The sequence below is a fragment of the Balaenoptera musculus genome, chromosome 1, assembly GCF_009873245.2.
Source record: "Balaenoptera musculus isolate JJ_BM4_2016_0621 chromosome 1, mBalMus1.pri.v3, whole genome shotgun sequence".
NCBI classification, from domain to species: domain Eukaryota; kingdom Metazoa; phylum Chordata; class Mammalia; order Artiodactyla; family Balaenopteridae; genus Balaenoptera; species Balaenoptera musculus.
Genome location: NC_045785.1, coordinates 138,484,673 through 138,506,003, shown reverse-complemented (window position 1 = coordinate 138,506,003; position 21,331 = coordinate 138,484,673). Strand labels below are relative to the sequence as shown.

Here is a 21,331-nt window from a genome sequence, read left to right as displayed (position 1 = left end):
TCAAGATTTACAGTGACAAATTTTATCTTACAATATACTGGATATTTTAACTAGTATTTAAATGACAGTCATTTTTCTGCTGTCTCAGAAAAACAACCTTGTGGATGTTATATTACTTCTACTTCTGGTAACAAAGTTTCTGACAAAGAAATGTGCAACTGGAATGCAGCTCTCCACCCATAGAGGTATCATGCAAAAAATTTCTTACAAAACAGACAATTTGTAGGCCTTTCCTGTCAAGTGGTCTAACACCAGGGATCAACTTCAAGTGGATCCCACAGAAAAACCTTCAGCATAAAAAGAAATTAAAGATAAAAAGAGGAGAACAGTGGAGGAAAGAGGGAGGGGAGTATGAACAGTTGCCTCCCACAGTCACAGCAGATGTCATTCAGTGGCACCGGTGCCACCTTGTACCATCAGATTTGACCTGTTTGACTGGTATTCCCTATGGCTATGATTGTCCCACTATCTCATCTTCCAAAACAACTTCAATGATACCTTTCCTGTATGGTACTTCAATACATCCCCCACCCGTTTTTCCAACTTTGACATGTTAATTTCCATATTTCTATTCTTTCAAATGCTATTCTTTTAAAGCATGAAATTACACCTCACCTACTATCTTCTCTATGGCCTATTCTCACCCTTCTTCCACCCTTCTCAAATGAACTATATTCAATACACCCTTTTCTTTTACTCAACAAAGATGTCAAAGTCTTTACAAATCTTTCCATTTTGTCATAAATCAAAAGAGAAAACATTGAATTTTTCTTCAATTCGAGTATTAAATTTCCAATGTTATTCAGTCTAGAAGCCCCATATTTAAGACCATTTCTTATTTTTATAAAATATAAGAAAGTATTCTCAACTTAATCATTTGGATAGGAGTCCTATTGGGTCTCCTATTTCAAAAAATGACACTCCCCTTCTAACAAAAAAAATTTCATCATCCTTTCTTGCCCAGAACATCACCCATCCAGAGGATAGGTTTTCTCTCCTTTCATCTATGCTCTACTTCTACAACTCAAGACTAATTCAGTCCCCTTGCTGTTGAATTCCCTCTTTCTTTATCTTACTGATGCTTCTTACTGCATATCCTCATTTCTCACTCTTTTGAAACTGCCATCTTACCACCCCACCATTTCAACACCAGACACCCCAGCTCATTTACTCTAAGAAATTAATTCAGCTGAGACAAAACTAATTTTCATCTACATGAGGGAAGATCTGTAGCTGTGCAGTCTAAAAATTGCCCAGTCATGGTCGTACACCACTGACAAAGGTAGACAACAAAACTCTTTCTAAAGTGAAAGTCACAAAGAATAACTGCTATACCCCCAACCATGCTCACTCAGCAATACCCAGCATTCTCCCTGGGTTGTCTATAAAAACCAATGGTTCCAAATGCATCAAAGAAAAGAAAGCGAACATAATGCTTCCCTGAACATAGTCTCTAGTCTCTCACAGTAGACTTTATTTTTTAATTTTTAATACAATTTTTAAACGTTACTTTCCATTTACAGTAATTACAAAATATTGGCTATATTCCCCATGTTGTACAATACATCCTTGAGCCTGTCTTACACCCAATAGTTTGTACCTCCCACTCTTCCACACCTATACTGCACCCCACTCCATCCCCACTGGTAACCACTAGTTACTCACAGCACTTTACTTTAAATGGAATGATTATGTAAAGAAGAGAAAGAGGGAAATTCTGGCTGGTGCAAGCCTTACTTTATTACCTCTTCCCATCTCTGCCTCCGACTACTACTAGCCCTAAGACTTGCTTTATTTACTTAGGATAGATGAACAAGATTGAGAAAAGACTGGCTCTCAGGAATTTTTAAGTGATTCCAGGTCCTACGCCTGTTCAATTTTTGCCTATTCAACTTTAGCTGGAAAATTTAGGCTAAACATTGTGTTCATTCTTATTCTTTTCTCCCTCCTTCAATGAACTAAATTCATCTCAAAGTGTCTACTACTGATTCCGCAACCTAAGGATAAGTCTTCCTTACCATGCGGACTTTAAAAACATAAGATACATTAACACAGAAGCCTCTCAAAGCCAACTGATCTTCCCATTAAAAATACCACCGCTCTCCCAATCTGCTTTTCATCATACCTTTCCAGTCCCACTGCCACCACCTTATTTCTAACCCTTAACTGCCCACTACACAGATTCATCTTCCTAATATATAGCCATGAACATGTGATTTCCCTTCTAAACAAATCATCTCAGATTCTCCACTGTCCACCCATTTTAACCATAAACTACAGACCATTATATTCAAGATACTCTCAAATATGGGCACCTAATCAAATAGGCTTTCCCTGACCACCCTTGTTTATAAAAAACAGCACATCCCTGTCTTGCTTTATTTTTCTTCCTAGTACTTGTCACCACCTGGTAAATATATTTATCTGTTCATATGTTTATTTGTTGCATCCTTCTATTAGAAAGAAAATACTTTCCCATGTTCACTCTTTGGTTCACCACTGAATCCTCAGTGCCTAGAATACAGTAAGCTCTCAAGCCATACCTGTGGAAAGAATGGATGAATTCAGACATGTCACACACAGTATAGCTGATCTGGAGTTAGAAGACCTACATCTGAGTTAGAGCTTCCACATACCAACTATATGATCCTCAACAATTTTAACTTCTTTGGGCTATATTTTCTTCATCTGTAAAAAGAAGGGGTCAAACTTAATAAGCTATGAAACTCTTAAGTTTTTCCAGCTGCATCACCTTACATTCTTGTTTAACTGGACTGAATACCTCCCCCAGCACCCAACCCTCCTTTCCATATATCTCTGCTCAGTTTCCTTCCATTTGGATTCCTCCTTCTCAATCCACACTTCTCAGAATACTGTTTATCCTTAAGGTCCATTTTAAGTGCCATTTTCTCCTTGAAGCCTAACAAACTGTAAACTCTGCAAGAGGAGGGTGGAGTTCTCACTTCTCTACTCTCAGAAGTTATTACAATGCCTCCCATATAGGTGATCAACAAAATGACTGATGAATCATGTGTATGAATGAGAAAATAAACAAAGGAAACTTTTCCTGATTCACCTCAATTGCTCAGGTAATCTCCTGCCTTTGGACTCTTATAAAACTGGCATCTTTCATGATCCTTACCATATTTTACTTTCCTAATATATATTAATCTGCAAATTCCTTAAAATTAAGGACTGTCCTGATAGTTTCTATATCTCCCCTCCACAGCATCTATCATACATCTTTGCCACAGTTGTATTTATTAAGCTTATCTGATATGTTAAACAAAAAAGGGATAATAAAGGAGAAAAAGGACTTCGATATACAGGTATCATTCCAACTACCCACCGTATAGTTATTGAGCATACATGATGTGTGTTATTAAACTCAGGCATTCCACCATACTTGAAACATCTCATCATTCCCTCCTCTACACACACTGCTTAATAAAACGATTACTACTTTCAAAAGCAGAATAGCTACCCTCATGTATCACCTAACTACAAACCTTCTCTTGAAACATACATGCAGGGATCCACTCACACATCAATACTTTCACTTCACTAAACAGCTAAAGTGACTTTTCTGCTCATTTCAGACTTCTACCCCGTCCAATTCCCTCCTCCACAAGGTATGAAACCACTATTAAAATCATTTTCCCATAAGCCTGCCCTTCTTAGTTCTGCTACTGAAAGACAAAAAGGACCCGTTTCTGGATCTTCCTTCCCCTTTTCTAAGCAGTGGCAACTCCCTAATTAATCCCAGGCTCTGACAATCTTATTTTTCTCTGTCATCAAGATTTTGACCCTCGTTTACCTCTACCTCCAAGCTCTTATTCTGCATCCAGGGAACCTTCCTAGCTGCACAATAGCTGGTGCAATATGCTCTCGCCACCATGTACTTGGTTCCAATGTGTCTGCATCTTCTTCCTCCTACAATGTGTGTCAATCGCCCCCTTAACCCTCCCCAGATACACATCACATACTCTCACACTCTGCACCCATATGTCACTCTACCTCGACATACAAGTTCCTTACACCACTCTTAATGAATCCACACGACTCTTAGAATGGTATCTTCCGACTGCACTGATTCTAACCCAGTTTCTTCGGGGGAACCCAACCGCATCCGTAGTGCCTCCTTCTTTCCTCACTTCGTCACCCATTCCCTTCTTTATGCCCTCCACCTGCACTCCGCCAACTAACTACAGATGGCATTATTCCTCAGTACTTCTAACCCCAGAATGAAGAACAAACTCCAGCTTCCTGCGGTCTCCCCCTCCTCTAGTCCTCCCTCCCCGGCCCCGCACACACCCCAGGTGTGCAGACTTCCACCTTGTCTTCTCCCCATTCATCGCTCCAGTCAATCCCACACACCACGTTTCCCTGCCACGGGGATCAGACACCTCCACACCCACCTCCACTCCGGGTCACCGCCCGCCGCCTCCCCCCACCCCTCACTAGAGAGCCCGCGACCCGGGGCGCGCGCGCACACACATTCTCACGCTTCCCTAACCTCCTTCTTCGCACCGAGACTAGCCGGCTCCGCTGGAACACTCAGTCCTGCTCGCGGGGGCTAGGCACCCAAGTGTGTGCCTGCTCCGCCCCCTCCCGCTGATCCTCGCAGCCCCCGCCTCCCTGCCGGGGAAGGAGAGGACACAGCAACTCCCCCGCCACCCCGGACATACCACCTCTGTGTCTGCTGCTCCATGCCCCAACCTTCGGCCCGCTCCCCGCTACGTACCGGGCCGGCCTCGGCACTCACCGGAGATACTGCGCGCTCTGCAGGCTCATCCTCCGCCGCCGCGTCTTCCCGCGAAGCCTCTGTGGGTCTCTCAGGCTCCTCGGAGCGGCCCCACGGCACCGCGGGTGCTGGCGGCCGCCGCCATCTTCCTCTCCTCCGGCTCCTCCTCGCTCGGCGGGGGGTGGGGGTGAGTGAGGCGAGGGGGAGGGAGCGGGGAGAGCTGCTCTCGCTGCTTCTCCGGCCCGTGGGGCGCAGGGACACTCCGACCCGGGAGGGGGGAGGGGGAGGGAGAAGGGATAAGGGCGGGGGAAAGAGGAGGGAGAAGCAGAGGAAGGAAGTGGGGTCTCTCTCGCGAGATTTCAGCGGCGCCGGTCCCTCCGGGTGATTTCCGCCTCTCTGTAGCGCTCCCTCTTGGGATCAGTTAGCGGTGCGGCGCCTGTGCAGTTGCTGAGCGGCCCACTGTAGGCGATTGGCGGCTTCCGGCCAATCCACCCCGCTCCTCCCGCGCAAGGGGGCAACCCCAGCCTCACCGGGAACATCGAGCTCAAATCAACCGGGAGTTACACTCAAAGTCTTCCCCCGTCTTTGCACTCCACCCGATTTCTCTCTTCCTTTTTCCACTCCTCCACTCTTCCCTACCGGAAACGACGCCCCTTCCTCCTACAGTTCCGGCCGCCAGTCCCTCGTCTCCGGCCTGCCCTCGCGCCCTAGAGTGAAGCTAAGGACCCCCTCCTCTTTTCTGTGGCCCCACCCCCTGCACGCAGGGAGGCTGTTGGAAGGGATAGGGTGGAGCCCAGGGATGAAGAGAAAAGAAACCAATCGGATTGGATAAGCAGCTGCCAAGGCAACTGGAGGCTGTAGTTGTATTGTCATAGTAACCAATGTGTGCAGACAGAATGACCCTCCCTTGGCGAGTGGATTCCCCGGAAAGAGCCCAGGGTTCCCCTTGGCTTCCCTTCCACCTAAAGGCCTCCCCCAGGTTGGGAATCCGGGTAGTTCTCCTGGGCGGAGAAGTTCATTTTCTCCTCCCTTTCCCTTTCCCGCAGCAATGGGGGAGACCCCGAGGCATTCACCATGGGCTTTTCCACCCGCCTGCGGGCGGGAACCACCTCCATAATTTTCCTCTCCGTGCCGGGCTTGGGGAGGGCTGGGCCTACGCAGAAGATGCTGGGCCTGAAGGCTGGTGGGCGGCGGGCTGGAGCAGGCTAGGCGAGGCGGCGGCGCTAGGCTGCGAGGCGGGCGAGGGGTTTCCCCACAACTGCCCCCGGCTCTGGGAGGCGGGGTCCCGCCAGGACGGGGTCCCTGAGGGAGGAGAACGGCACACGACTGCCGAGATCCCTTTTCTGCCGACGGGGACATACGACTTTCCCCGGCGGGTCGACCCCTTACTGAAATCCCCCAAACCCCACCCCACACACACTCTCGGCGACCTAGCCTCCTGCGAGACCCCCCACGCGGCCTTCACGAGCCACCTTCTGCCGCGAGAAGGCCAGAGTGAGAGTGGGAACTCATCTTGGAAGGCTAACAAGTGATTTTTCAGCACTTAGGGCAGGGGACGTGGCGAGATGCTCACGACCGCCATCCCTCTGAGAGGCACCCCCCAGTGGGAGTCCCCCTTTCTTATCAAAAACAGACCTCCGAGTTCCTTTCTCCTTTGCAAACTTCCTCCTTCTCTCAGGCGTTTGTAGTATTTTAGAACTCGTCACTATGAATCTTTTGGGGTGGAGAGGAAAACATTGTGTAAAATAGTATCAAGAAAAACCTAGATACTTGAGCGAAGTTCCTATGAAAGGCTTTTAGGAAAAGGGTATTCATTCTTAGAACAAATCTTTTTGAATGTTTATTATGTGTATTTTGTCTCATGTTTGAGGCTAAAAAAGCAGAATAACGTAAATGGGCTCAATAATAATGAGTGTGTGAGAAGTAGCTGGAGAAGTCGTGTTAGCGGTTTGAAAGAATTATTTGACATTTTACAAATTATATTTTCCATTCGTATTGTGGAGGCGTTTAAACAGCTGTCCCAAAGTACTTTAGGATGAATAACGGTATAAACCCCTCCAGGAATGCAGCCCTCACTGGACAGTTAAAATCAGAACTTTAATGGGCTATTTTGGTTTGGCTCGGTCGGGGTACCCGATTCCTTTTGTCTTTCATGCTAGGTGAAAAGGCGCTATCAAAATCCTTCTCTGAGACCGCACCTGTTAAAAGACTGGGCCAAAAAAAAAAAAAAAAAAAAGACTGGGCCAATGTCTATGTGTAGGTTTGGAGGAAATGAAAGTACAAGCTACTTTGAAATAAATCCCAAGGACAGATTATCATTAACGACATAGAAACTGAACTATGCCCCTCGTGCTGCATGCGCCTACTGTGATGCGGTGTGACACACGGTGATTGCAGCTGTACATTGCCCTGTGTCGTCCCTCCACCCACCGAGGGGCCGCCCACTCATGGGAAAGAGAGCCACCTAGTGAAAGATTGTTCTCATCTCTGGTTTAGGATCCGGCTTTTCTTCAACCCTGAGAGCCCAAGGATGGAGATTACTACTACATATTACCTAAAATACCTTAGATTTTCTTCCTGAAATTTACTGGTTAGATTTTTTTAAAAGATCTTAAACAGAATAAAAATTTTATGTTGTGTAAAATAACCACCCCCTTAGTAATCATCCTAAGGACACTTTTTATGTCTGTGCCTCATATCTCCAGTCAACAGTATATGAGCATATATCATGACCCGCCTGACGATCTAGAAAAATATTAGTATCTTCTCATTTTGGAAATAAGGAAACTTGGGTTGGAAAAAATGAATCCTTTTGTTGTGTTGTTTGTTTGATAAACATTACTGAGCATTTATTATATTTCAGACACTGTCCAGGTTACTATGGATACCACCATGGAAGAGACATGGTCCCTGTCTTGGAGGAACCCACCTTCTGGTAGAGATACCAGAGAATAGAGCCATGATTTGGATGCAATATTATGGGTGCAACAATTAAGGTAAGAACCAAGTGCTTTAAGTGCACAGATGAAGGTCAGACATATAAGCAATCTTTATATTTTATAGCAGTTTTCCTAATAATGTTTCAAGATTCTTCAACAGCTTTAGTGTCCCTACAAACTAGATAGAATAGTAACATTTACATTTTACAGATTGTAAAACATTGATGCCCATCTTGAAAATAACTTTAAAAAATCAATAGGATTCAGAAAAATTATGACCCAAATTTACATATTGCTTAATGTACATTTTCTAATCTCATCTCTTTCTACTAGTCCCCATCAACAGATTTGTAGAATACAAGCATCTTTCTGCAGTATTATTCACCTTTTCCCCCCCTGCAGATAAAGATTACATCTAAACCAAAAGAAATTATAGATGAGAAGCTGTTTCACTTTGTTTAATCCTACCTAATCTTAAGTTTTTCAGTTTATACCTAAGTGATTTTATTGAAAGACCATAAGCTAGGAGACCTGAGTGTGCATCCCAACTCTGCCATCTCAGTCTCTGAAGTTCAGTTTCTTCCTTGACCAAAATGGAAACATTACCTATTACAGGCTTCCTGTGAACTTTAATGATAATATAGGTGACTGACTATATGAGTGCCTGACATACAACACTGGTACTTGATGAATGTCAATTTATTTTTTGCCATCTTGCTCTTATATCAAGCTAAAACTAATAATTAAGAACTACTGCAGCATAAAATTATTTTTTTAAATAATGTTTATCTAGTCTTTGTCTGTAATACTCATAAATCTGACCACACACCCAAATTTATTCTTATTCAGTGCTGAAAGATAGATTTCTTTATCCATGACACTGATTACAGAAAAGAACACAATATCAGGACATTGTGAGTCAGATTCCAGAAGGTTGAAACTTTTTAAAAACCTTTTATCACTAAAAGCAGCCTAATATAACCACATTTCTTCCCAAGTAAACAGAGTGGCCAGTTTTCAACCTGACACCAAGTACTTGCCGAGAAGCTACTCTTAATTAACATTGCTATCAAATTTACCCAGAGCTTTGGTAGCCTGATAATTAATACATAGTAAACCTGCTCACTTTTTATAATAATACACATCTCACCTGTTCCATGAAACCTTAACAAGCACTAATTTATTTTAATATTTAACCTACATATTCTGATTGTTTCCCAATCATGTGTACAATAGGTACTTAATGTGTTTCTATTTTGATGAGAATGCTTTGTCAATTGCAGTACTGAAGGACACAATGTATATGAAGCTGGCCCATGTTCTCTTCATTACTGCACCTCAGGTGTGGAGCTAAGTGATTCAGTCAAGTAAGTAATTCATTCTCTTCAAATAGTGAGACAGATACAAATTGACATTAAACTCAGGTCTCCTGTTGCTCAAGATTTCTCAGACTAAGGGTCAGCAGCCTTTCTCAAACAGTTCACCAAGTGTGAATTTATTCATTCATTTCTAAGAAGGAGTCACTGAGCCTCCAGAACAGTCAGGAAGCATTGCAGTCCAAGATTTAAGAGAAGAAACTTCTGGTTTGCGAGACAGTGAGGTGACAGAGAATGGTAGTCAGAGCTAGCTAGCTCTCCTTCTCCACTCTCCTAATATTTACTAATGGAAATCTTATTAATCTTCAAGAATTTCTCTCAACTCCCAGTAAGAAAATACCTCTGGGAAAGAACCACACCTTAAAATCCTATCTACTAATTTAATGGATGCAGGCCATCTGGAGAAGACAAGAAGAAATGCCCATAGGGAAGACTGAAGAGTATTAAAAAGGAAAATTAAAACCTTAGCCTCTTACACTTTATATTGTCCAAAGGCCTTGGTGTACATGGATCTCTTTACTACTCCAAGCACAGTACTACTGAAACCATCTTGGGGTCCATAGTCTAAAATCAATGTATTTCATGTCAAAATCTGTTGTATTACCCAGAAGCTGCCATTTTTTTTCTTAAAACACCCCACTAAAAGAAAAAAAAAATCTTTCCCTATTATATAGTCTCTACTTTCCTAATTTCTGGAGGGTAGACAACTATTTTCGAGCACAGAGAATGTGATATTGATATTGTCATAAATCTGCTCTTCTTCAAAACCATAGGAAACCACATGTGGGCACACATGCTCATACACACATGCATGCCTTCCTCCTTTCCCTGCCTTTATTATTTTACCACTTCTATTTTCAATTCAAGTTAAAATGTGATATAGATGAAAAGCAAAGAAACTCAGGACATACGTTTCAAGGCTTACTTGGGTACTTATATGTACCCAAGTACTGTTCTGCTTTGCTTAACTATCCTAGGGTCTTTTCTATTCACAGAAAAATTCTACATATTCTAAACCTAGATAGTTTGTCCTGCATTTATAAAAATTCTTAATATCATTGGACTACTAGATATGAGAGCATATTCCAGAACAAATTAGTGAATTAATATATTCTTATAGTCTACATTTTAGCTATTTTAAGCTTAAAAATTTTTTTAATTCCTGGCTTGAATTTTCCATTGGCTTTCCATTGCCCTCAGAATAAAGTCCCCAATCCTTAGGGTGACCTATGTGATCTGGTCCTTGCCTGCCTCTTCTCTAACGTTTCCTGAAGTCAGCACTCTAGCCACAGTGACCTTCTCTCAGGTCCTTGAATGGGTGGTGTTCTTTTCTACTCAGAGCCTTTACACAAGCTGTTCCCTTATCTAGATAACTCTTCTTCCTTCTTATGCGTCAAGCCTAAACTTGAACTTCTCTGGAAAAATCTTCTCTGCCCCACCTCCCATCAAGCTAGGTTAGCTACACCTATTACATATTCCCATAGCACCCTGCCCATCTTCTTCATGGCATTTGTCATATTTGTAATTCTTTGTTCAGTGTCTGTTGCCTCCAGTTGGCTGTAAGCTCTGTAGTGCAAACACTGTACCTGTTTTGCTCACTACTGTATTATCACTTCCCTAGCAGGGTGCCTGATACAAGGGTGCTCAATAAATGTTTGTTGAATCAATTAATCTTGGGGAAAAAAGTAGAAATTTGGACCACAACTTTCATATAAATGCTTAAAATTTCTGACGACCTTCCTATGGAATATAGAGGTCATTACTAAGCAATAAGAAAAGAACTCTGGGCCTTCAACCCATCTGAGGAATCTATTATATTCAACATGATGAAAGTTTTAATTAAATGAAATTTACTTAGGCAATGAGTAAAGAGCACACATAAGATTATGGGTAACTCATCAATTATCTCACCACAAAGTCTCATACTTCAATGTAGGAAAAAAGTCTTCAGTGTCCAAGTCACTTTTATTTAACCTTTATGTTTTCTAATTTGGGAATAGGGGAAGCAGTTAACTCTCTTATTATGTGGCAAAAGAAAAAACACTGCTGGGGAAGATGGCAAGAGAAAAGACAGATTATCAGCTAGGTTGGAAAATAGGATAGAAAAATTAGATTTAAAAATTCAGAAAGAAAATTGGATTAGAGTATAGAACGGAAAGCTCAGTGATCTTTGTGTTTCTCACCAGTAAAGTGTTTATAAATTCTGGCCTTATTATTGTTATTTTTTTCTCCTGTAATGGGATAGGGCTAAATAAATTTAATTTAAGTTTCTTAAAGAAAGGACCATTTGCAATTTCAAAGTAAATGAGATATTTAAGTTACATTTCTGGAGGCAGGCATGTTCTCCAAGTTCAATTAGATAATGTGTATAACATACCTAGCTGTGCCAGGCACTTAGTAGGCAGTCAACAGGTGGTGCTGCCCTTGTTATGCATGTAAGGTAAATAAGAGCTTCACACACTCAACTTCACACTCTAATTAATGTAGATTAAACTTGTTTTTTTTAATAAAACACAGAATGTTGTAAAATTGCATTTGGAGAGAGAGAGGTACACAGCACACTGCCTTAAAACTGTATGACTAGTTGTATCATGTGACCAAGTATAAACTGCCAAGAGAGAAAACAGCTTTCATCTACTTGCAGAGAATGTCTCAGTTCACTAGGAGTTTTATACTTGGATGAGATGAGATCCAAGATCTGTCAAAACTGAAGAAGATAAGGAGGCTCATAAGGAGCGAAACCACCTGCTTATGCTTTCCCTGCCCTCTTTCAAACTGACATCTCTGGCAGGCTCTCTGGCTCACTCTCTCTCATTGTCTTGCTCTCTCAACCACTGTCTGTAAGCTTTCCTTTATGGTCCCCAAGGTGATCCAATCCTTTGTCCAAGAGGACGTGCATGGTTTTAGTTCTTTAATAATGGCCCTATGGTAAACCTATGGCATGCCAACTATTGGGATGCCAACACTTCCAAAATGTAGGTGGCGGTGGCCTGGATATTACAGAAGGTAATTATTAGCTTGTAGAAAGCAAAGTTGAAAATTACTTTTCTGTAAGTATTTGTGGGACAGCTAACTTGTAGCATTAAAGCACAATAGGAATTTTAGGTAAAGAGTTTAGGGTCTATAAGGAATGTTCAAGTGATGATCAATTCCTATCTTTCTCTGCTCTTTCAAGACAAATCTAAATCTAAACTAATCCTTTACTTCTGGGAACCTTAATCTGGTTGTATCCTGATACTAAGGAGAAATCTTGATGAGTTATGGATCTTCTAGAATTTTAGTATTTATTTACTCACTTTTTCATTCACTCAATCATCAAGAATATATTGCGAATTTTCTATGTATTAGGTCACATGCTAGTCACTGGGGTGCAAATGGTGAACAATACAGTCTTGCTCTCAGGGTTTAAAGCTTAGAGGAGAATTAAGGGGCAGTTATACTGTAGAGTGATAAAGCTGTTAGGGGTCTTTGGAACCATTCCACCTGGAGATCAAGTGAAGACATACAATCAGATAATCCACTTAAGTGTCCTGGTCAACTGCGAAGTCCTTTAGAATGAGATTTTGCAGACTTAACTTTTTCAAATTCTATTTCCCAGCAGCAAAAGAAATACATACAGTTCAACCGCCAGAAAAGTGATGGAAAACCATAGCTGAAAGTATTCTAGACTAAAGTATGCCTGAAAGATACAAACTATGTAACTCTATGTCATAGTTATATTTAAGTTAATATAACTTATATAAGTTATATACTGCAGTATATATAAAGTATAACTCTGACATAGAATTGCATAGAAAATGGGCAGAAATACAATATAATAACTAAGAGCAATTGTTTTTGTGAGGCAAATTATATATGGGTGGCTTTTATTTCTTATATTTTTCAACATCTCCCACCAACCAAAAAGCTAAGTAGGTTTCACTGTTTTGGCGGTTGCTGTGGTTGTTGGGAATTTCATTGTTTGTCATTGTTTTTAAAGAATACCTGAACTATCTGCCAAGTTACAGAAGCCTGAGAGCAACATTGGAAACTGAATAGGAGACAGATTAAAAATAGATGTAATAGCTTTTCACATACTGGTGACTGAAAAGAAAGACTTCATTAGAGACAATTCCTATGGCGTTTCCTATGGCTCACTCTAACACAATATCAGGTACTGATTCTTTTGTACAAAAGCTGATGAGAGTGATCATCTTTGAATACATCATTACTGACCTTCTTTGGCAACTTTGGATCTACTGGGAACCATCATAGCCTGAGAAGGATGAAATGCCCTAGATGGGTTTCACAAAAGAATCACTTTACGTAATAAAAGTCTAAAATCAAGCCTTTACTTAACCTTTTTGCCTTCTCTTACCTTTATAATTCTCTTCTCCTCGTCCCTTAACTTTAGGTCACACCTGACCCCTCCCAGTTGTATAACAACCTGCATTTCCTCCTTTCTCTGGAATGTGACCAGTCAGGAAACTCAACATTTGCTTTTTTTTTTTTTTTCCTATTTATGGGTGAGAAAGAAAAAGAGAGGCAGGAAAACTGAATTGAGAAAGAAGCAAGAGCAGGGAAAGAGAAAAAGAAAACTATGAAGTCTGGAGGAAGAGAAAGAAGAGATGCATGAGAAAAGAAGCACACTGCCTGCTGGTAGTAATAGTTGTTAGACATTTATCTATTAGAATCTACTTTACGTGAGAGACGCTAAGAAATGACTAGATCCCCAGTCTGAATTAAAAACAAGAAAGGGACTGGGCGACCTCTGAAATATACTTTCAGACTCAGTAATCTCTATCTGCTGAATAGGACATCCCTGGTTGTTGCTGCCTGGCAAGTTCGAGATGATTCCATTTAATGATCCAGTTCAAAAAGGCTGATATAGACCATGAGAAACTTTGTATTGCCATTTTAAAAGCTGATATTCTCCAAAACAAAATATGTCATTTGAATTTGACCCTTGGGTACCATGCGAGTGTTACCCTTCTCTTACCTCTTACCCATATGATAAGAGTGAAAACACCAATTTAAAACAGATCATTACAAAGCAGTGCAGTCCAGACAGCTGTTAAACTACTAGACACTCTGCAGAAAATCCTTTTTTACCCCTTAGGTGATTTTGAGATCACTAGAAACCTTCTAACTAAATCTAACAATCTAACAATTGTAAGTTTTTATTCTTTTAAACTTTCTGTTCTATTGGGTAATACTAATATGTTTCCTTTACCAAAAATATTTTTACCTTGAATCCAATGACATTTTAATTTTTTTTATTCTACTACCTTAACCTCATCTTTAATTCATTATGCTGCTATCTCTCTAGTGGTATGTAATAAATACTTGGCTATAAATATGCCATAAATGGAAATATAATGGCAGGACTTGGTCATTTATTGGCTGTGAGAGATGGAGAGGAAGAAATCAAGGAGACTCCCAGGTTTCTGCTTGGGAAACTGGATGAAAATAGAAAGCATAAGAGAAGAAATAGTTTGGAGAGATGAATGGATGTGGAGATAATGATTTTGTTGTGGACATGTTGAACTGTAGTTGTCTGGAGTTGAGAGATCTTGAAGATCTGGAGAACTTGAGAGAAATTTGAGCTAGAGTTGTGAATTTGGGAGTCATCAGCATGTAGATGGTAACCAAAGATGCTTGAGTGGTTTCAGAAAGCTTGCCTATAAAATGAGAAAGCTAGGAGAGGTTTTGTCTTAGGAAGAGGTGAGAGCCTTCAGCAGAAAGGATAGAACAATAAGAGATAAGAGAGGCTGAGTAGTTAGGAATGTGGCTTCTGAGGAAATGGGAAGAGATAGACTTTCAGGACACAAAGGCAGAGATGGAAATCTCTTTTCCGGTAGAATAATAATGAGATGGTAAATGGTGGAGTTTCTCCCCCCTCCCCCATGTTTTCTTTTATCCCTTGCCCTTTAGGATTTTAAAACTTCGGGTTACAAAATCACATAGGCTCTGAAGAATTCAGGACAAAGACTGATGATTTAAGGGTAAGGCTTTCAGCACCAGAATATATTAAAAGTTCCTCAAATTGATGAACACAGAAAATCAGAGAGGAGAGAAAGAAACAAAGGGACTTTGTGCTCTGCCTCCCATCCTTCGCCAGAAGCCTGAGGAGATTTATAGAGATTCTTAATAGGTTTCTGGCATTTGAGAACAGAAGAAACCTCAATCCCCATTACTGAGTAAAGCCAAAGAAGGTAGCAAGACCACAGAGTTCCTCGCATCCAGAAAGGCAGAGGAAAATAGTCAAAATGGTATTGTGAGCTATGCTTTGAATTTCCACATCTTCTCCAAGAACTCCAATCACAAAAACTTTTTTTTTTTTAATTAAGAGCCGTGTCTGGGTTCATTAACAAGATAATCATCTCTAGGTAACAGAAATGAAAAAGCAACACCACTAGGTTAGTAAAGCTAGAGCTGTGGCCCTGATGGTCTTCTGGGTCTGGAAGCAGGTAGAAGTTGGCTAGGAGTTTGAATTCCTCAGAGCATTGGGGATCAACAGCACCCCATACAGGGTGTGGCACATTAGCCAGGCTCACTGTGAAACTGGGATTTGGGAAAAGCTTCCAAATGATTTCCACCCTGACCTAGAGTTTAAAAAACAAAATAAATAAACAAAGCCCCTACCTATCTGTGGTAGTGGAAGGAAGAATAGAAATCAGTGCACACAGGACTTATGCCAGTCTGCTTTCCTGCCTAGAGGACAGATCTGTTATCTTCCCCAATATCCCTGAGGGTCAGGAGTCCTGTGACACCTAGTTCGGGACTAGGGGGTCTCCGGATCTACATGGAGGCTACACTAAAACAGCAAATGGAGTGGAATAGGTAGAAAGATAAAGCTACCATTTAAGATGAGCTGCAAATTACAATTCACACACAAGGCAAGTTAATGCTAAAAACATTAACCAACCTCTCAACTTAGTCTTGTTTAATTGATCTGTGAGTTTCTAATAAATTTATATTAAAACTTCGCAATATTATTGTTGATCTACTTTTTTTTTTCTTATAATTCGTTACTTTTTGTTTAATTGCATGGTTATACGGTTAGCTGGATAGAACTTCTTGGTGATTTTTAAATTTTTATCATTTTTAATATAATTTTAATCATTATGTAATGTATTTTTATCCTTATCAATACTTGCTTTAAACAGTTATTTTATCTGATATTCGTATTCTACTATAACTTTTTTTTTGGTTAGCATTTGCTTGCTATAACTTTTTACTTTATTTTCAACCTTTCTATGCTATTTTATTATTGGTGCATCTTTTGTAAACATCAGGTAGCTGGGTTTTCTTTTTTTATTCCTGACAGTCTCTGTTGTTTAACTGTAAAGTTCAATTCATATGAGTATGATCTATTTAAAAGTACCTCTACCATCTCTACCATTTACTTTTGATTTTCTGTTTACAATGCTTTCTCCTTGTTTTATTCGTTTGCTTACCTTAACTGCTTTTGTTGAATTGATAACTTTTCAAATTCTCTTACTTTTACCTCTGCTAATTTGGAAACTATAGATTATATTTTGCCTATGCTATAAGCAGCTACTCTTAAATTTTTAAATGTATACTTAACTATTTATTTTCCTAACAATTTATAGTTTTTAAAATACAACTATCCTTCTGCCCCAACAAGGCTGTGTTTTAGCTACCAAATGTATTGAGCAGTTATTGCTCTCTAGAATTTTAGTTCCATATTTATTAGAACATAACATAAAAGTTACTATACAATCAATGTATAATTAGATTTATCAATCTAATTTATCAATTTTTGTGTTTACCACTTGTTTCTTTAATACCACATTTTCATTGTGAACTCACTTTTCTTTTTGCTGCAATACATCATTTAGTAATTCATTCAATAAAAATTTATGGTTGGTAAACTCAGTTTTGAAAGAAAAGTTTTCTATTTCACCATTATTCTTGAATTATAGCTTAGCCAGGTATAGAAATCTATGTTGCCAGTTATTTTCCCCTCAGTGCTTTGGAATTATTACCATGTTGACCTCTGGTATCCTTTGTTGGTGATGAGAATTCTGTTGTCTTAATTATCATTCTTTTATGGGTAATCTATGTTTTCTCTTTGGTGGCGTTTGAAATTTTCTCTTTATTCTCAATGTTAGGCATCTTCACTACAGTGCATCTGGATATGAATTTCTTTCTTTTTTTTTTTTTTGTACTTAATAACTGCTTTTATTTCAAAAACTTTAGAAAATTCTTAGTATCATCTCTCCAAATATGACTTCCACCATACCGTTTATTCTCTTCCTAAAACTACTAATTAGGTGCATCCTTCGTGTATTCTATGTATTGCTATGTAACAAACCACTCCAAAACATAGTGGCATGAAACAATAACCATTTTATTAATCTCCAAGGTTCTGTATGATAGGAATTTGGATAGGTACTTCAAGGATAGCTTGACTCTGCTTCATGATATCCAGGGTATCAAATGAGAAGACTTGAACAGCTGGTGGTCACTTGAATGGCTGTTTTTTTTTTTTTCATTCACATGTCTGGGCTACAGTGACAAAGGCAGGACTCTACTGGACCTATAGACTGGAGTACCCACACATGACTTCTCCATGTGCTTTGGGTTTCCTCACACTGTAGTGGCCTCATGGTAATCATACTATTTACATGGCAGCTCAGGGCTCCAATAGTGACTATTCCAGAAAACAAGGCAAAAGCTACATAGACTTTTACTATCTGGGCTCAAAAATCACATAGTATCACTTCCACCTTACTTAGTCAAACCTGCCCAGATTGGGGAGTGCAGGGGCTAGACCCATCTCTTAATAGAAGGAGTATCAAAGAATCTGTGGCTGTAATTTTAAACTGCCACAATATAGTTTAAAAATACATGCTATAACAGGGAACTATATTCAATATCCTGTGATAAACCATAATGGAAAAGGATATAAAAAAATAATGTCTGTCTTTGTATAACTGAGTCACTTTGCTCTACAGCAGAGATTGGCACAGCATTGTAAATCAACTATACTGCAATTTTAAAAAAATAATAATAAAATATATGCTATATTCTACATGAATTCCTTAGATTAATCTTCTAATTCAATAATTCTTGATAAATTGGGAGAGGGTAATCCCTTCACAATGTGTGTGTATATCAAATCATCACAATGTACACTTTAAATGTCTTATGATTTTGTCAGTTAAACCTCTAACAAAGCTGAAATAATTTATTCTCTGACTGTAATGAGTTTAGAGTTTATCTCATTGAATATTTTTATCACAATGTCTGTTTTTCTATTTAGTTATTTTTGATTTTCATCTTTCCTTAATTCATATCTTCTTGTTTCTTAAGCTTTTATATTTCTTTTTAGGTATTTTATTTTTTAACTCTTTGAATGCATTTATTGTAAAGTCATTTTAAGATTACTTGCCAATATGGACTTCTATTCCAGTGGGAATGGATCATCTTCAGGGAACAGAGATTTCTATAATATTTTTTAAATTGAAATGTAGTTGATTTACAATGTTATATTAGTTTCAGGTGTACAGCAAAGTGATTCAGTTTTATATATATAAATATGTATTCTTTCTCAGATTCTTTTCCATTATAGGTTGTTACAAGATACTGAATATAGTTTCCTGTGCTATACAGTAGGACCTTGTTGTTTATCTATTTTATATATAGTAATGTATATCTGTTAATCCCAAGCTCCTAATTTATTCCTCCTCCCCTTTCCCCTTTGGGAACCATAAGTTTGTTTTCTATGTCTGTGAGTCTATTTCTGTTTTGTAAATAAGTTAATTTGTATCATTTTTTTAGATTTCACATATAAGTGATAGCATATGATATTTGTCTTTCTCTGTCTGACTTACTTTACTTAGTATGATAATCTCTAGGTCCATCCATGTTGTTACAAATGGCAACACTTTATTCTTTTTTATGGCTGAGTAATATTCCATTGTATATATGTACCACATCTTCTTTATCTATTCATCTGTCCATGGACATTTAGGTTGCTTCCATGTCTTGGCTATTGTAAATAATGCTGCTATGAACATTGGGGTGCATGTATCTTTTCTAATTAGAGGTTTTGTCTTTGCTGGATATATGTCCAGAAGAGGATCATTTAGTAACTATGTTTTTAGTTTTTTAAGGAACCTCCATACTGTTCTCCATAGTGGCTGCACCAATTTACATTCCCACCAACAGTGTAGGAGGGTTCCCTTTTCTCCATACCCTCTCCAGCATTTATTATTTGTAGACTTTTTGATGATGGCCATTCTGACCAGTGTTAGGTGATACCTCATTGTAGTTTTGATTTGTATTTCTCTAATCATTAGTGATATTGAACATCTTTTTATGTGCCCATTGGCCATCTGTATATCTTCTTTGGAGAATATATTATATACCCACATATATAAAAACCCTCCACTTAACAGATAGAGAATTCACATTCTTCTCAAACACACATCAAACATTTATAAAATCTGACCAGATATTTTAATGAATCACTATAGTAAAGACCACATTCTGTGTTCAGAATTTAGTTAAATTAGAAATTCTCATATGTTTGAATACTTAAAAGCACATTCCTAAATAATTCATGATTTAAATAAAAAATTACACACCATTTAGAAAAGAAAAACAAAGAAAATACATGATAGAACTTGGATAATGCAGATAAAGCAGTCATTTGAAAGAAAGTTATGACATTAAATGCATTTATTCAAAATTATTTCAAGTGAATGAACTAAGCATTCACTTCATGGACCTGGGAAATGAATAGAGTCAACCTCCCCAAAATACCATTGATCAATGAATCCAAAAACTGGTTCTCTGAGAAGACCAATAAAACAAATTTCTAGCAAGCCACAATGAGAAGAAGATAACACAAATGATATTGGAAATTCACCCCTGCACCTAGCGATTTGGGACCCATGGAGTGGGGACCAGGCAGTATAACTCCATTGGGGCTGCATTTGCCTGCACATCCTCACCAAGCCGTTCAGCCCCACGAGTGTCCAGCCTTAGGACCCATCCAGCTGTGGGGCTAGATGATGTGACTCCAGGTTATGTCACCACCCCAGAACAAATTTTGTAAGAATTTCTCTCTCGAGTTCACCCAACTCCTTTTCTGCCTTCGCTGCCGCCATGGCGCCTGTGAAAAAGCTTGTGGTGAAGGGGGGCATAAAAAAGAAGCAGGTCCTGAAGTTTACTCTTGACTGCACCCATCCTGTAGAAGATGGAATCATGGATGCTGCCAATTTTGAACAGTTTCTTCAGGAAAGAATCAAAGTGAATGGAAAACCTGGGAATCTCGGAGGAGGTGTTGTAACAATCGAAAGAAGCAAAAGCAAGATCACTGTAACTTCCGAGGTGCCTTTTTCCAAAAGGTATTTGAAATATCTCACCAAAAAATATTTGAAGAAGAATAATCTCCATGATTGGTTATGCGTAGTTGGTAACAGCAAAGAAAGTTACGAATTACATTACTTCCAGATTAATCAAGATGAAGAAGAGGAGAAAGATGAGGATTGAAACTCAGTTATCTGGAGTATTTTGTATGAATTCTTAAATAAAATTTAGGAAACAAACAAACAAAAAAGAATTTCTCTCTCTTTTTTTTTTGTAATTTATCTTTATTTTTATAATGGAATATAGCTGATTTTCAATGCTGTGTTTCTGCTGTACATCCGCTTGATTCACTTACAGAGAGACATCAATAAATTCTTTTTCAGATTCTTAAAAAAAAAAAAAAAAAATTCAAAGGGGGACATAATTAGAGATACAGTAGAGATTAAGAATATCATTGCTTATACTTTACAATTTATAATATTGAGTGGCTTTATGTCAATAAATTGAAAACTGAGATAGAACTTACAATTTACCAGAAAAATACAAATTAAAAAGTTGACTTAAGAAGAAATAGAAAATCTAAATAAATCAGTCATCAACAAAATAGATCAATAGTCCACAGTCTCTCAAACCCTTCCCCCATCCCTTGCCAAAGAAACCATGCCAGGTGGTTTTACAGGTAAGTTTTACCAAATTTAATGGAACAGACAATCCCATATTATATAATTATTCCCAACAATAGAAGTAAAGACAACCCAGCTTATTTTATGAAGTTACTATGATACTGATACCAAAATAGAATTCTACAGGCAAAGAAAATTATAGATGAATCTCATTTTTTTGAACACTGATATGAAAATTATATAAAGTAATTAGGAAATCAAATCCAGCAGCGTATACAAAAAAAAAAAAATACATCAAGCACAAATAAAGTTTACCTCAAATAT

At 38.9% G+C, this 21,331-nt stretch overlaps 3 protein-coding genes across 12 annotated transcripts in view; 2 read left to right on the top strand and 1 right to left on the bottom strand.

Moving 5' to 3' along the window:
* The window catches only part of SMG7 (SMG7 nonsense mediated mRNA decay factor), a 73,624-nt gene extending 68,683 nt beyond the window's left edge, over positions 1–4,941 (bottom strand). For 6 of the 10 annotated variants that reach the window (XM_036850783.1, XM_036850775.1, XM_036850794.1 and 3 more), the window contains exon 1: positions 4,766–4,894. Coding sequence is in view for 3 of the 10 variants with exons in the window: in XM_036850786.1 (XP_036706681.1) it covers positions 4,766–4,794 (29 nt within the window). In the remaining 7 variants the exon portion in view is untranslated. Of the gene's footprint in view, positions 1–4,765 lie in introns of all 10 variants that reach the window. The other 4 variants (XM_036850802.1, XM_036850756.1, XM_036850786.1 and 1 more) reach the window with 3 other exon arrangements.
* The window catches only part of NMNAT2 (nicotinamide nucleotide adenylyltransferase 2), a 207,897-nt gene continuing 191,408 nt past the window's right edge, over positions 4,843–21,331 (top strand). The window contains exons 1-3 of the mRNA XM_036850828.1: positions 4,843–4,931; positions 7,608–7,740; positions 8,967–9,050. The gene's annotated coding sequence lies outside the window, so the exon portion shown is untranslated. The remainder of the gene's footprint in view (positions 4,932–7,607; positions 7,741–8,966; positions 9,051–21,331) is intronic.
* LOC118894528 (60S ribosomal protein L22-like) lies at positions 19,420–20,582 on the top strand. Its single transcript, XM_036850836.1, has one exon. It carries the CDS (start codon positions 20,181–20,183, stop codon positions 20,565–20,567), a length of 387 nt encoding a protein of 128 aa, XP_036706731.1. The 5' UTR covers positions 19,420–20,180; the 3' UTR covers positions 20,568–20,582.